At 31.0% G+C, this 17,655-nt stretch overlaps 1 protein-coding gene across 2 annotated transcripts; it reads left to right on the top strand.

Annotated features, from left to right (window-relative positions):
- The first annotated feature begins 5,792 nt into the window (after positions 1 to 5,792).
- Positions 5,793 to 13,212, top strand: LOC117927689 (nodulation protein H-like). Of its 2 annotated transcripts, none has more exons than XM_034847342.1 (7): positions 5,793 to 6,004; positions 8,413 to 8,540; positions 8,733 to 8,968; positions 9,046 to 9,304; positions 11,980 to 12,159; positions 12,646 to 12,801; positions 12,880 to 13,212. In XM_034847342.1, exons 2-7 carry the CDS (start codon positions 8,514 to 8,516, stop codon positions 13,054 to 13,056), a joined length of 1,035 nt encoding a protein of 344 aa, XP_034703233.1. In that variant the 5' UTR covers positions 5,793 to 6,004; positions 8,413 to 8,513; the 3' UTR covers positions 13,057 to 13,212. The 2 variants fall into 2 exon arrangements, with proteins under 2 accessions (XP_034703233.1, XP_034703234.1); XM_034847343.1 differs by having other exon boundaries at positions 8,717 to 8,968.
- Positions 13,213 to 17,655: the final 4,443 nt, after the last annotated feature.

Below are 17,655 nucleotides of genomic sequence, written 5' to 3'. Positions count from 1 at the left end.
AAATTAAAAGTTAATATCTTTCATAACTTCAGACCATGATTATTTTGTCAAAACAAGAAAATATTTAAATTTGTACATAGCTTCAGGCTACGAACTGTTTTTTATATAAATTTGTGCATAACTTTAGGCTATGAACATTTATTTATTTATTTATTTATTTATTTATTTTATAGCTTCTGGCTATAATATTATTTGGTATAACTTTTAGTTATACCATATAATTAAAAATAAATAATTAGAGATCATATACATAACTTCTGGTTATGTATCTATAATTTTGTAATTTTTCCTCATAATTTTTTGTTATAAGAATTGCATATATTTTTCATAACTTCTGGTTATGAATTTACCACATAATTTATAATTTATCCCATAACTTCTGGTTATAGTGATTATACATATTTATGTATTCAAATAAAATAAATGAAAATAAAGATCAAAGGGTAATAAAATAGAAAATCATGATATAAGTTTATCACATACCTTTTGTGAGAAAGAAGAAAGAAAAGTCTTTTTATTTCTCTTATAAAGACTATTCGTGTTGATAACGTATTGTAAAATTATAAAGTGAAAGGATAAGAAAACAAGGAAGAGAAATTAGAATGTAAGAAGAGAATAGAATGCATAAAAAAACTCTCTTGAATTTCATTAGGGGTCTCTCCTTTTTATAGGGAGTTACACAAGATATTTATGGATGATCATCCACAAGTTACCATAGTGGTACAGAATCTCATATTTATAATAAAAATAAACTACTATTAATTTTAATAATTTGTTTAAATTCAAACTAATTTAAATATCTATTAGAACCAATAATTCCAATTAGTTTTGAAAAATAAAAATTAAGATTTGATACCATTTCTTAAATTAGAAGTTGTAATTATTTTTTAATTATTAAGCAAATAATTAGAAATTAAAAATTATTATAATAATTAATTCTAATATTTTGGAATATGTAAAAAATATATTATTTAGTTTTTGAAATTATTAGTTTTCAAAAATAAAAAGAAATATAATAATCAAATTATAGATATTTTTAACATGTAAAAACAACATCTGGCATATAAATAAGATAAAATAAAATAAGGGTTGTTTGATTAAACTGATAATTGAACTCCCTCAATTTTGAAATTTAATCTTTCATCATTTTTTAAACTCAAGATAAAAATATCATCATTATTTTCTTATAAAAATAATTTTTTATTTTAAAACTTACATATAAATACTTGAAATGGTAAAGGGCATTTATATAAAAAATATGTTATTTTTCAATTAAAAATAGAAATGATTAGATTCATAAATTCAAGGATTATTTCACTCATTTTAACTAATCTTATATATTTTTTTTAATTATTTACGATAACTCAATTGATCAGGACAAATACTAGGATGTGTGGTCTCGGTTCTCAGCAAGTGACACGTATTTGTAAGATACGAGAAAGATATGAGGGTTTAGCAGTTCACATTGGAAACCATTGGGTCTTTTAATGAGAAGATGTAAATTAGGTAAGGAATAAGGATAGGTCAAGTTGAATATGATTAGGGATTGAAAGAGAGAAGGTGTGAATTCAATGAGTTTTGATTGGAAGTGAGATTGGCTACGGTTGTGGTAGGAGAGGCTTTGCTTCTTCCATTGTGTTCTACTCAAAATGTTGCTTCACAATTACGCTTCAATAAATTATTATGAAAAATTAAATCCATTCACTATCCCTACATCTAATATCTAAGATAAGGTAACACTAATAAAAAAATATTATTTTTAATTTTTATTTTCAAATAATAATTATTAATAATAATACAAATAATCATTATCATTGTCATAAAAATAAATAGATAAATAAATCTAACATCAAAGATTAAAATATCATAAATATCGATGGATAAAATTTCAAAAAATATTGAAAATATCGGATATAAATTCGAACAAAAAATATCAATGTCAAAGAAAGGTTGGAAAAAAAATTCAATAAATGATAAAAGAAATAATAACACACATACTAAAATTGTTTTATCATCGATATATATATATATATATTCTATAATTTTGTGATAATAATAATACAATGTGTACCAATAAGAAATATGAATTTTAAAAGTGTTAGCTCAATATTAATCTAAAATAAATACTTTATTTCATTAAATATAAAAAATGTATACAAAATGCATTATGATGATTCCCTTTAATAGTAAAAGAAAGTCTGATATGGTTTCATAATACAATAAAGGTATTGTAATGCGAAGTTTGCATAATATTGACTATAATTATAAGCACGTGTCATACATGTTGGGACGTCATTTGTTTATTTGGCCCTGGTGCCTAGGCTAAAGAGCCTGCGCGACGCGCCCAGAGTGGCCTCCCCAGGATTCGAACTCGGGACCTTAACCCAAGCAGTTGCCATCCTGGTACCATCTGGGCTACATATGAGCTACTAGCCCAGATGGTACCAGGATGGCAACTGCCTGGGTTAAGGTCCCGAGTTCGAATCTTGGGGAGGCCACTCTGGGCGCACCGCGCAGGCTCTTCAGCCTAGGCACCAGGGCCAAATAAACAAATGAACTAGCCCAGATGGTACCAGGATGACAACTGCTTGGGTTAAGGTCCCGAGTTCGAATCCTGGGGAGCCCATTCTGGGCGCGCCGCGCAGGCTCTTCAACCTAGGCACCAGGGCCAAATAAACAAATGACGTCCCAACAATACATAGGTTTCTTGGAGTCCTACCTACTACCCCTTTATGAATGAAAAACTCGAACTTCACTCATTTACTTGTTTGAAATTCTCATTGCGTTTAATATAGAACGTCATATGACACTTATGTAGCAGGATTGGTAAATATACCATAGTCATCATAAGTTGAATTTTAACCTATTCCATAATTTGGAAGTCATATCTCATTAGTCATGACATAAGGAGGATAAATGTTAACCTTAAAGAATTAGTTTATACACAACCTCGTCGTGGGTGACCACATCAATCGAATCAAGGATGTACACTCTATTGTGTCTTGTATAGCCTTAAGCAGGTTCTTCATGCTAAGTTTGAAAAGCTTGGTTCAATAAATCTTGGATTTGGATTAATACATAGTTTGTATGATTTAGATATGTTTATTGAGTACATTATTGAAGGTATTGTGTTGCTTGTTCCTTATAAGAATGATATCAAATCCCGACCTATATAATTCTTTTTGAGGTGAAAAATCTTCGATCTTTGTGTTCTTTCTTGGCATTGAGATTGACACATCTCCTACGAATATATTGTCTTATATTAAATATGTATAAAATCTCATTTTTTATTCCATGTTAATAGATAATAAAGTTGTTGACACTCCACTTGAGTTGAATAATAAATTTTTTAAATTCATTTAAATATTTTTCAATTACATATTAATCAAACTTTTTATTTTTTTATTTTTTTATTTTTTTATTTTCTACTCAGATTTCTTATATTTTCAAAAAGGGAAAATAAATTCACATAACATAAAAAAATTCTAATTTTTTATTAAAAAATATTTCTAATTAGTGAAATTAATATTAATTGTAGGTTATAATTGGTTATAATTCTAAATGATTATAGCTTGATGGATTGGGCCTAAAGTGTGGTGGGCCCATATCCTGACTAAACCATCCCACGAGGAAAGCGCGTCCGCTCCAGAATCTAGTGGAAGTACACGGCCTTGGACAAATCTGGTGGTCTTCTTCCCACGGTACACACACATGCAGATCACGTGATCCTCCTTGGATTCGGTCCTCTCCGGTACGGTACCTCCGGTTAGATCCACTTAGTGGTCTAATATATGGGAACATATTTAATACATGAAACCACAATATATGATATATAATAAAATAAATTATGTATAAATATAAACTAATTTTTTGGATTTGAGGTGACGACAGTAGTACTTTTACATTATACTTGCTGAGGAACCAAGATCCAGATCAATAATTATTTTCAAAAACAATTTTTGAGAACACTGTTTAAAAACGATTCTATGGGTTTTGTTTGGGAATTATTTTTTAAAATAATTTTTTGTTATTCAAAACAAAAAATAACATTATAAAACATATTTGACAACTAAAAATTATTTTCTATTTCTTTTCTTAGGTTGTTTTCACAAAACATCTTTTACTTGTTTTCTTTTATTTTCACTTGTTTTCTAAAAGTTTTTTTTTTAAATATTTATTAGAAGGATTATAAATAAAACACCAGATATAAAAATTGTTTTTAAAACACTAAAAATAGGTTAAAAACATTTTACATTTTTAAACAGACTTTTATTATACAAAAATTAGAAAACAATTTTTTAAAAACGGTTCTCAAAAACTATTTTTCAGAATTATCTTAAAAAACAGTTATCAAGCATACCCTTGATATTTTGTAAAAAAAAATTTCTATTTGGAACTTGAAATATTTTTAACCTATATTTTATATTTATAAAATAATTTTTATATGTAATGCTTTATTTTTAATCATTTTTTATATTTGTATGATTATTTTTTAAAATAATAATTAAAAAACAAGTTAAAATAATTAAAAGATGTAACTTGAAAACACTTTATTTTATATTTTTAAGAACATAAAATAATTTTTTATTTTTTATTATCAAATCCATCTTTTTTTTTAAGAATAAAAAATAGTTTTTAAAAACAATTATCATACTCTAAATTTTTTTATGAACTTTAATTGTTCTTGGTTGAAAGACCTCCATATTTTAAAAATATGAATATAAGATAAAATTATCATTGGAAAATATTTTCATCCTTATCCACTACCAAATTTTTTTTTTTAATATAAATTATTTTTTTAAAGGTTCATTTGATTAAAAGGGTAGTGAAAACTCCATTTTTGAAAGTTAACCATTTATACTTTTTTTAGGTATTATTTTAATAAAAAATATCCTGATTTTTTTTTTTAAATTAATACTTTATTTAAAAATTTAAATGTAAATATTTGAAATGATAAAGGACATTTATATAAAAAATGAGTAACCCTTTTTTTTTAAAAAAAAAAATTGAGAAATATTAAATTCATAATTTGAGGATTATTTTACATTTTTAACCAAATATATATATATATATATATTTTTTTAAGTGGATATTATTTCAACTTTTTAAATTAAATATTTCATTGGATATTATAGGTATATGATCCCCAAATGATATAAATGACCATATTAATTAAACTTTTTAACTAAATAATTTTTAAAATGGATGTTATGCAACTTTTTTAATTAAATATTTCATTGGATATTATAATCCCGAACAATGATAACTTTTCCGATATAAATGGCCATATCAATTCAACTTCCATGAAATTTTTTAAAAGTTGGAAGGAAACTAAAAAAAAAAAAAAAAAAGAGAGATAAAAGGAAAAACTAATTTATTTAGAGAAAGCAGATTAATTTTTGGATATTATTATTTTTTATTTCTTTGCAAAAGTATTTTATTAATTTTTCCTTCTTTTTCTCTATTTTTCAATTAAATGGGATATAATAAATATGAAATTACAAATTTAACCTCTCATTTTTTTATTAAAAACATACCCATTTTGAATAAGAATGCCCTCACTTTTTTCCTCGTAAAAATAATATTTTTTTTAAAAGATATATGTAAATAGTGAAAATCTTGAAGGGTATTTATGGTAAAAATAGGTTACTTTTCAAATTAAAAAATGTAAAAGATTAATTTTATAAATTTGAGATATTTTCGTCTGTTTTAAATTTTTAATCAATTAATCACAAAATGTATAGGAAAAAAGGAATTCGATTATTCCCACCAACACCGGAATTAGACGAGTGGAAACTAGTATGACTCCAGCGCTCTTGTTGAGCTGTCATAGAAGCTTCTGTTTCTCTGTGAAATCATTCAACAATTTTTTCTGTTCTTTTCTTTTCTTCTAGTTTTCATCTTCTGCAAGGAAACAGCCTTCCGAGTTCGCTGCTGGGTAATGGTCTATAGAATAGAGAAGTAGGGTTTCTCAAATGCCTGCTTCTAGCTTCAGCTCTGTCTGGTAAGCTTCAAATCCCCTCTATTTTTCTTTGCCTTTGTTTGTTTGTTGTTTTTTTTTTTTTTTCTTTTTTCATGCACGATAATTATAGGAGTGTAGTGTCTGTTTCTGGGTTTTAATTTGTCTTTTAGATTCTAACTGTTTTGATTTTTTTTTTTTCGTTTTTTTTGGTTATCACCCAGAAAGTGGCTGTCATTGTGTTTAATGTTTGATGGTTAATTTTCGTTGAGAAAAAAATTGAGGAGCTTTGTCACTGTATGATGCTGCATTTTCTTGGTTTTAAAATTTTCTATTTTTTCTGCATTTTTTTAAAATTTTTTTCTTAGAAACCAAACAGAAAATAATGGGAAAGTTTACACTAAAAGGAGGATTCCTCCTTTGTTATTTATTTATTTTTTCCCTCTTGAGAAAGAATTAGTTGTTGATTTGGAAGGGGGAGGGATTTGTATGTGGGGAGTACAAACCAATATACCTCTCTCTGAAAGATAATGCTGAGGGGGTTAAGTTATATATGGGAATGCTCAACTCAACTCAGTGAACCCTAGTTACTTAACTATGCTATGGGGAAAATGGTTGTGGAGAATGGAGATTTGCTGGGGAGAAGGAATCCTTAGTGGATATGGGCCGTATTAGGGAAAATTAGTGAGAAGGTCAGGTTGGATACTCTAGGAAGGGAAAGGGTGCTTTGGCTTCTGAAAAGCTAAGGAAGGGGTGGCTCTTTTCCTAGGAGAAGGATATGCGTGTGGGTTGATGGGAGCTGCTTGGGTCGTTGGAATCCTTGTTTTACGAGGATTTTTCATGATTGGCTTTTATAGTTGGTAGAGCAGTGCCTTATGCAATCCAATTCAGAGGTGCTTGAGCAGTGTGGTCCAGAGCAGTGTAAATGAGCATTTTTTTTTTATTAGGAGTCCATTTGGCACTTATATAAGAAGCATTTTTGAAAAAAAAAAGGTGTTTAAGAAAATTCAGATAACATTTTTAAAAAGTTAAAAAAATCACTTGTAATGCTTTTTGGAGAAGTACTTGATAAGCGATTCTCCTAAAAGCACTTATACAAAAAACACTTCCACTAAAAAGAGTTTGTATATAAACACTGCCTTAGACACTCTCAATCCTTTTGTAAATCATTATCTTTGGGGGGTCCTGTTGGTTTCTTGCAAAGGAGGTTTTGAAGGTTCCATTTTTGTTTCTTTCAAACATTTTATTTGGGAAGTGGTTTGCGACAAATTTTAAAGACTGACCTGTGGCAGTGTGGGCCCTTGATTAGTTGGTTGGCCTATATAAGTTCAGGGGGGAATTTGCCAACCAGTCTCATCCATTGTGGGAAGGTCAGCAATTTGTGGCATTTTTTGTTTTGTTTTGGTTTGGGATTTCTTGGGTGATTTGGTAGTCAATGAATGAGTCATTGATCAACTACCACGGAAGTTTTGTGGGTAAGGCACTCTAAAAAGTTTGGATGGTGGCTCCTTTGTGCTTGTTTTAGTGCATTGGAACAAGAACAGGAGGATTTGGGGATTTTGAGTGCTTGGGATCAGCTTTGAAACAGTCTTACCTCATAGCTTTTTGGATTGGTCTAGGATTGTTTAAAGTGGTTAACCCTGAGCAATTTTATTTTCTTTGCTTGCTTCTTACTAGTTTTCTAAGTTGCAATATCAAGTTTGGTAATAACATCACCTCTTGGAAAGATTTGTATTTATCAGAGAGCATCAGTCAAATTAGGTTGGGCTCTGAACTCAATATGAAGCATGTTATCATTCATGCATTGAATTGACACTTGTTGGTATGGTATTCTACCTTTAAGTAGGATTCTGAGTAAGACACATCCCAAGACTATGCCTACAAAAATTAAGTGTTAAATTCTAGCTATAACGCTTTTGAATGGAAGCAGATCTGATTCCAATAAGGTTGAAAAAATGAAACTGAACCTAAACCTAACACCAGTGAGGAAAAATGCTAATCCAATATGAATGGAACCAAGGAGGTGGGGTGGATTTCTGGAGGCACTGAATTTTACTAACTCTAGTCTTAATTCCAATACCTTTTTCCCTTGATTATCAATATATTTCATCACTTGTTACATCCAAGTTGGAGTGGTAATGAGTTGTTCCATTTGGTTGGGCTCTGTTTAAGGGGATGTTGTTTTTGTTGGTCCCCTACTCTTTTTTGAGTTGCTCTTAAGCATTCTTTGTATACTTTCTGTGTGCTTTGGGGCACTTTTCTGGAGTACCTTGTTTTAATATATTGCTATTTACCCATAAAGAAATAGTGGTAATGAGGTGTTCCATTTGTCATGGTTTCTTTCTTCATTTTTGTTCGGTTTCTATCACAATCCATTTTATCATAGCTTGTGGAAGGGTTCAAGCATTGATAAATTGTAAAGAAAGAATGATAGTTCACAACGCATTTTGCAGGTATTACTGATGATATTTCTGAGGAGGATCAAAGTGGGTGTTCTGGTTAAGACAACACAGCTAGTTCAATGAAATGATGCCTTGTCACCATCTTTGTTTGCATGAGGAACATAATAATGGATAAGGAGGTATGGCTGCTAGCCTGATTATTCATCTTTTTCAAATGATCCCTCTTCCTTATAATTTTTATTTTATTTTTTTGGGCTTTCTCTCATTAAAGTTTGGATTATTATCAGAAAAGGCAACCTAATAACATTCTAATTGTTTTCTTAACATATAGGATTTACTTACTGTAGTTGTCTAGTTGATCCTTTTTGCAGATTGTATTTTCATCCAGGGCATCAAAGAAATCACCATATGTGTTTTGGCTGGTTCTTTTGTTTTTAATCATGGCATTTGGGGTATATATCTGTGGTGTATCCCTCACACGGGTAACTGTGCCATCAAAACCGACAAAAATTTCCTTCACGAGGGTTGAGAGAACTTGTTCTATCAATGGCATTCCACCAGAAGAACTAGTCTATGTACATTTTCCACAGCCCAAGACTTATAGCAGGTCAATTTTCATCCTTATATACCTTGTCACTTCCATATTCAATTATTATGCCTAACCCACAAAATTCACTTTATCAGGGAGGAATGCAAATGTACCCCAGTCCGGTTCTTTGTTATTTTGTCCATGCAGAGATCAGGAAGTGGGTGGTTTGAAACGTTATTAAACAGTCATCCCAATATTAGTTCAAATGGGGAGGTTTTTTCCTTGAAGCAAAGAAGACAAAGTATGGAAACAATTCAAAGAACTTTAGATACTATCTATAACCTAGAGTGGATCAGTAGTGCTGCAAAAAATGATTGTGTTGCTGCAGTTGGGTTCAAGTGGATGCTAAACCAGGTTTGATGATTCTCTGATTACTTGTCATCTTACTTGCTCCCTGTGATAAATGTGAGAAAGGCTATTGTTCCCTTCTTGTCTGTTTCCTTATGGGCCAAATATGAGGCTTTCCATTTAAGTACTTTCTGAATGAACTTGTTGACCCTTCTTTGTTCAAATTAGATCATATACCAAAGCTCCCAAGTGCTTGTGTGTCTGTTGAGCAGGGATGTACGGCTTTTTTAGGACATAAACAGAAAGGGATGCACCCAGTTAGTTTTCTTCTGAATTTTGAGAGCACAGATCTTTGTACAGAATGGAATCTTTTCCAGAAGAGAAGGGAAACAGTAAAGAAAGATTCCATCCCATAGGGGTCAGGGAAATTTATAGTGCCGAAGTCAAATATCTAGGATTTTTCGCAAAGTAGGCCCTGCTTTGACAATCCTTTTTTGGACCATAGATGGAAGGGCAACCCTTGAAACTCTAGCTGATCATGTAGGAAAGAAAAAAGAGGGGCTTCATTTGACCATGGTGGCCACCAACCTGGCATGCCCTATTGCCATTGTGCAGCCCCACTTCTCCCATCTTGCTTAGAAACATGGCATATTCTAGGGATTCAACAAAGATCACTCCCTGCATTGGAGCAAGGGGAGTTAGGTAGCAAGAACATGTAATATCCAGTTTTCTTCTTCCTTCTTCTTCTTTTTAAACTTGGCACCGTTGTGGTTATCATTTGCCCATCCCCTGAAATTGCATTTCTAAAACAAGCTACTTCCAGGTCCACTTTTGTTCTAGGTTCTAACGTCTGCCTCTCTGTCTTTTTCTGCCATCCATGCTTGCATAGAATAACGATGATTCTTTTCCATGGATGTCCCCTGTTTCCTCAATTTTCCATAACTTTCACCATGGTAATCTTTGATTTCTCATTTGTCAACTAAGAAGGGATAAAATGACATCCTTTGGATATCCAAACTACTATTTTATTGTTCTCCAGTATGGCTATGAACTTGAGTCATCAGTTTGACGCATGGTCTGATTACTTGATTAACCTTCCATTACTGTTCAAACAGATTTCTAAGAGATGAATCCTTTCTTTTCCTCTATGCTTCTTGTTAGAACATGCCAAAAGACAAACCCCTTTTTTTCCTCTATGCTTGTTAAAACATGCCAAAATCCAGGAGATCTCCCCATCAAAGCTAAGTGTTACAGAAACACCTCAACTGTGGTCCATAATGGTAGGCCAAGTTCCTCTGTTTTCTTCATCCTGTATCTGAAATGACTTCTTCCCAACTATGCGACACCAATATTGCCATTCAGGCACAGTATCAGTAATTGATCTGGCTCTCAAATTTGACTTTATGTTTTCTCTGTATCTATCTTGCAAACAATAACTAGGATGCCACTTCTGAATCATGAATAAATACCTTCTTCCCCAGCATGCAGAAAAGCTATTGCCGTTCCAGCACTTTATCAGTAAATAATTTGACTTTCAATTTTAACTCTAGGTTTTTTTTAATGTGTGTGCATGTGTTTGTATCTAGCTTGCAGATGATACATAGATTGCCACTTCTCAACGTCCAATCAACAACCTTATTAGCTAACAACACATTTAAAATCTGCTGTCCTTCCAAAAATGCATTTTGAGTGTCAGAAATTGCTTTATTGATTAACTTTTAATTCTAAGAGCTGGAAGTGAAATATGGTATAAAAATTTTGTTACAATTGTCTTTGGTTATCTCCATATCCTTTATAATGAAAATGTATGTATTTAAAAGCTGTATCTACTTCACATTTAGTGGTTCCCACAAAATAACAAACATATTAAGTAAATAGTGGTTGTTATGTTAAGATTCTGCTTGAGACATCATTTCTATGTGCATGTAATGAAACATTAGAAATCGTCATTTTTATCTGTAGGCGAATGTAAATAGTCATTAGAAATTATCAAAAAGATGTGTGGTAACCTAGGTAGACAGGAAGCATACAAGGAACACTGGAGCAAAACAAAAATAAATGCAGCAAAAAGCCAAACTAAGAAAGGCCCTAGATCAGAAACAACCTGTCCTTTTTATGCTAAGCATATATGTGCTATCTGCATACAAAAGCAGATAAAAGCCTTTCTTTGCATACCATTCATCTGAATCTTTATTGCTTAACATAGAACAAGAAATTGTAGACTATTTCACAGCCTCTACTTGTGGATTATTTTTAGGATTTCAACAAAGAAGGTATCATTTCTGACAGCTGTTGGCGATGCTGAATTTTTATTTATTTTTTAAATGAATTATCAATGAAAATGTAGGAGCATGTGTATCAAACTCATTGTTAAATAGTATTACATATACATAGTTCATATATTTGTATATATGTATTTGTGCTTTTGTAAATTTTCAAGTTATTTTGGTAACGTATTGTCAGATTGTTCCTAATTTCTTACCTTCTGAATTTATTATCAACCTCTGTTTTAAGTTACTCCTTAATTCTTATCTAAAGCCCAATGTGTGATATTTAGTGATCTCATTGCCCTGTTCACTGTAATTTTCTTCCACATCCTCATTCATCAATATTGTAAACATGTTTACAATATTGTAGCTTGATTGGGGAATGAATGTAATTAGTTTATTTATTTTCAGTTTTTGGATAAGTTCATATTATATTGTCCTTTAACAAGTTCTATTACTTGCCATTCTTTGCAGGCTGTTATGGTTTATCACAGGCAAATAGCTAATTATTTTAACCAAAAGGGGGTGTCAGTTATATTTCTCTTTCGGAGAAATCTTTTGAGAAGGCTTGTATCCTTGCTGGCCAATGCTTATGATAAAGATGCAAAACTGATCAATGGAACCCACATGTCTCATGTGCATACAAGGGAAGAGGTCTCTCTCTCTCTCTCTCTCTCTCTCTCTCTCTCTATCTCTCTCTCACTCATATCAATGGCACCCACAAATCTTATGTACATAAAAGGGAAGAGGTCTGTACAATTGTTTCAGACCATTGCATCTAAAGTAGCCACAAAACCCATGTGCATTATTAGTGAACAGCCTCCTTTGGGGTCCCAAATCAAGGATGTAATGGGAGTGCTGATCTCACTATTTTAGCGCACTGGGGAGGTTATTGTTCTTAATAGTTATGATTTTTGGGGTCTTTCTGATTATGTTTCCATAAATTTTTCTGCTTAGAATTTTGATCTCTTCAACATTAAAACAGCTCTGCAAATTCTAATTTTGTTCTGAAAACCTTACTTCAAACAACCCTTACATGCTCAATTGATTTTAAATCAAGCCCATTTCTTCAAATATGCTTAATAAGTTACAAGGTCATGAATCATTTATGCACCACCCTCTTTTAACCTCCTCCTGCAGGCAGATTTACTGGCACAATTTAAGCCTACCCTCAATGTCAGCAGCTTGATAGTGGACCTCTCCACAGCTGAACGTACCATGATGGAGTCTCTAGAATTCTTCAAGAGCAATCGCCATATGATTTTATACTATGAAGATATCATTAACAATCCCAAGGTAGAACACTGAAACAAACCAAGTAATTCCTAATCATAATCAGCTTGTGAAAATTTACATCCTGTATGTTCTTCACAGGCATTATCTGATGTTCAAGAGTTTCTGAGAGTTCCATTTAGAAAACTAAAGAGCCGGCAGGTGAAGATTCACATCAAACCCCTCCATGAACAAGTTCACAATTGGTACGATGTTTATAGCACAGTCCAGGGATCACAGTATGAGCATTTTCTTCACAGTTCTGACTATATTTCTTAGTTTGTTTACCATTAATGGATTATTATTTTTATTTTATGTTACAATTTTGTTATCAGCCAATTGTCATGACAGGGACATAATGTTCTCTAACACAGATAGTGGAGAGTTTGTCATCTGAGAAAGCAAGTGAATATAAACATAAATTTCTTCTTGTTAGAGGGCCTGTTATTATAGCTGTTGAAGGGTTCCTTTTTCATAGAAAAATGACAACTTGTACACTGCATGTGGGCTTGCAGGTCTAGCAGGTTGGGTTTGGTTTTTACTCAATCCAAACCCAACATGAAATAAGGAGCATTCGACCTTGAATTCAATCCGACCCGATCTCTAATCCGAATTGAGTTCAGATATTATCAAAAATGATTTGCCAATAGATTTGAGTTTTGATTGGGTTGAGCTAACCTATTCAAGTTATCACTAACATTATGTGATTGTGTTTTGGGCCCAACTGAGCCCAAAATTAAGATTTGGTCCATATAACTTACATAAGTGATGGAAATGATATAAGATATAAAAGACCAAAATATCCATTGATATTTCACATAAGTTTTTTTTGGTCTTTATTGTACCATTATTTATGCAACCATAATGATTTTATTTTAACCATTTGGATTTTTCATTATTTTTTAAAACTTTTTTTTATAAATAATTGAAAATCAACATTATTTTCTATTTTAAATTATAAATAAAGAAAAGTTACGTTCAAAAACTATTTTAAAAAATATTTTCTAAAAAAATGGTAATATGATTTATATTTTTTATATTTTCTTTTTGAAAAAACATTTAATTAAAAATTGAAAAAATATTTTTAAAAATAAAAATTGATATCCTTGTTTAGTACTATTTTTTATATGCAAATAATAAAAAGAATTAAATTTCATTAATTGATTGTCCATTAAATTTTATATGAAAAAAATTTTATCCTTACTTATAATAAGAGTAAAAATATTCAATATTTTTAAAAAAGAAAAAAAAAAATTAGAAATGAGTAATACTTAATTGAGAATAGAAAAGGGACAAAAACACAAAAAAAAAAAAAAATTTACACTCACTATATGCCTATATAGGAATTAAGAGTATTTTGGGGATTAATGAAGGATAATATCCTTCAACTTAATTTTTACACTTTATTTGGGTCTTGAGTTTAAATATGTATGATATATAGATCTTTGGTCAATTTTTGGACCCAATTGGGCCCAAAACACAATTCTCCCTATGTTATTTGGGTGATGGGCCAATATGTGTCTCAAGCCCACTTTGGCTAACTTTGGGTAAGGCCCTAACACGAACCATGGCAATGCGCCCACTGCACTGAAATCCAACCCCTATTTTCCTCACTGTCAAATATCTCCTCATTCCTCCAGCAAAGGCTGAGGGCCCCGAGGCTAGCGCTGGATGCTACCCTTTTAACAAATGGATTTGGATTCTCTTATATTATGAAAAACCATACCTCAAAAAACCAATAAGAATTCGTTTGACAATGATTTTTAGAAGCGCTTTTAGTTTAAAAAGTGTTTCTGAGAAAAAAAAAATAGTGTGTTTGACAATGATCTAAAAAATGTTTATAACCTTTCTATCACTTAAATGATAAAATTTTTCAAGTGTTAAAAATATTAGAAGCGTTTTCTAAAATCATTACCAAATAGACTGTTAGGTTATTGAGAAATTAAAAAAAACTCTTTTAAAAATTTGAAAAATCACTTATAATATTTTTTAGAGAAACACTTGATAAATGATTTTTTAAAACACTTTTAGATAAAACACTTTCACTAAAAATATTTTAAGTAAAAACATTACCAAACCTCCTATTATTATACGGCGGAAAATCATATGCTGGAATTTGTGAGGGAGGCAAACTAATCCATGAAAATGAGGCATTTTCTATGCCAACTTTTCCTTCCATCGTCAAGCCAATAATTGCATCTGTTTGGATACGTGTTAATGTGTTTTACTCTCTCTCCTCCACGCAACATCATCTCTTACTTTCTACTCAACTCAAAAAAAATGGTTGTGGATCATTTGACTCGCTGATTAGTTCAAACAACACTTTGCAGTTGCTTATCTTGATTTTGTTTGGATCATCCAATGGATAAGGAAGAAGAATTGGGACGTATGTGTTAGAGACCTTTGGAATGATTCATTTGGTCTTTCAAGTAAGTAATTCTTCTTAAAAGCTAATCGAATAATGGCTTAGTTGCCACATATGTTAATAGTACTTCCATGCAAAAGCTAGTTTAGGTGAAATCATATCCACAAGTCCTTTCCATGGATTGGTGAAATTTGAACAATCCCCCCAAAAGAAGCCCATAATGGGGATAATGGGGTGAATCATTTGTGCCACTTAGACACAATTAGTCTAATCATCTCAATGATAGATGCTTAGTAAAGCTTATAAGGCAGTTGTGTGTATTCCACTTGCTTTATGATATTAATTTCTCTTAAGAATCGTCTCACTTATGCAAGAAAACGATACCTGCCTTGTCCATTATTTCCAAAATTTAAGCCTCTAAAAGAGTTGCTTATGCGTGAGGAATTGTGTTGAAGGCTTCTATTAGGCAAGAAAGTGATGTGTGTTTGGTTCAGTGTGGACTGAAATTTTGGTTTCTTGGCTCTACACGCTTCATAAAGCCATGAAATATATTTTGGGACACTTCTCTTGGAGTCCATTTGGCATCGCTTTTAGAAAGTATTCTAGTATAAAAACTTTCTTGAAGGAAAATAAGATAGTTGGAAAAATATCGGTAGTACTTTTAAAAAATTAAAGAATAACTTGTAATGCACTTGTATAAAAAATATTTTCATTAAAAACATTTTGAATAGAAATAATGTCAAACACGCTTTCAGTATCCATTGACCATCACATCTTCAATGCCTAAAGAAATCTAGAGTCTTTTGTTAAGTTCTTTTTAAGTAATATGCAAAAAAGAAAATGTTGAAATACTTTAGACAATCATGAAATTATTTATATGAATCGACTAGCACTTCATGCAAGTTCATTTGCATGATGCATAATCAACTAAAAAAAGTAAGTGCATTTAGATTCATCCATAGTCTTTATGATCGTTTCCACTAGATATTAGTCATTTTCCATATATATATATATATATATTTTGTTATTTGAGGTTTCTCAAGATTATAATAGTGAACTCCAAGAATGTTTTAGATGTAAGATGGATGATGAGAACTCCAATGTGACTAGGGATGGAAATGAGACAAGTTTCTTCAACTACCTTCGTTGCCTTGCCTTTTGATAGGATTGATTTGAGATAAGAATAAGGGAGGTCTTTTTATGTTTTGTTTTGTTTTTAATAATCTGAGTGGGGTTCAAGTACTGTCTATCCCAACTCACCTTGATTATATATATAATTAAATAAAATTAATTTAATTTTCACTTTTTTAACATATATAACATACAAAATTCCTTTTCATAGCAATAAATTATAATTTTTTTAATATTTATTTATGTGTAAATTACATTTATTTTTAATACAAATTAAAATTTAAAAAATACTAAAATTGATTTTTTTTTCTTTTTAAATAAATGGGGTTGGTGGGGTGGCTATGGTAATTTTCTATACCCACCCAATCCCAATTATTTTTTAATATATATATATTTTGGGATGGGATGGAAAAAGATATAGATAAATGGGATGAGGTTACTTGTCTTGAACTCGTCTCATTCACTTTCCTAAGTATTGTAGTGTGAAGGGTTCTTTAGTAGCCTTTTTAATGATTTGAACACTAATTCCTAAACCATTGCCAGTGTTTACGCTTTGACTTTGATGTGTTTTTAGAGATAGTTACCTTAAAAGTACGACATGATGTAACAATAAATGAAATTCATTAATATTTATATTATGATTCAAGGTACTCCTTTTATTATCATTGATTTATGCATTATCTATGTTTAACATTTAGGCCTACATCACTTGCATAGTACATGACTCAAGTGCATTAGAAGTTGCATGAAAGATTCAAGTTATATGTTTTTTACAAGTACATGAGTTTTTCACAATTGGTTTATGGCCCTAGACAATCTATATAAGGCTATAGTGTACTACTTCTTAATTAGAGAGATGACTAGTTTTAGTCATCAAGATGAGTTTCTCATGGTGAGTGCACTATTGTGCATGGTTATAAATTAGACATGACCTATACTGAATCATGACATTGACTATCGGATAGTTATGACTTCACCAAGCTAGTATGATGCATAAGCTCTCAACCTTGAGAGAATATTAAAGTAGTGTTGAGGTTTTCAGTGGCTTTGACCTATAAGTAAGACCTTGATCGTATAGTACTTATGGATTGAGTTACTATTGATTAAGGCAAGTGACAATATGTATTCTCAAAATAAGTACCATGATATCTCATACTTTTAAGTATGACCTTGATTTTGTCCTAAACAACATAAAACATAATAACTCGTATACATGTATTTGTGTATCAATTTAAATGTGGACTATTGATCATACTTTTAAGTACTTTCACACCTTGAGAGAAGATGTTTGATATGTAGGCTTTGACTTAGGGTTTCTCACATAATGTACAAAAGATAACAAAGGTTGAAAGGGTAAATTTGGGCACAAATTTTGAAAGGAG

Source organism: Vitis riparia, chromosome 13 (genome assembly GCF_004353265.1).
Source record: "Vitis riparia cultivar Riparia Gloire de Montpellier isolate 1030 chromosome 13, EGFV_Vit.rip_1.0, whole genome shotgun sequence".
Taxonomy (NCBI): Eukaryota; Viridiplantae; Streptophyta; class Magnoliopsida; order Vitales; family Vitaceae; genus Vitis; species Vitis riparia.
This window is presented reverse-complemented; position numbering and strand designations above follow the sequence as displayed.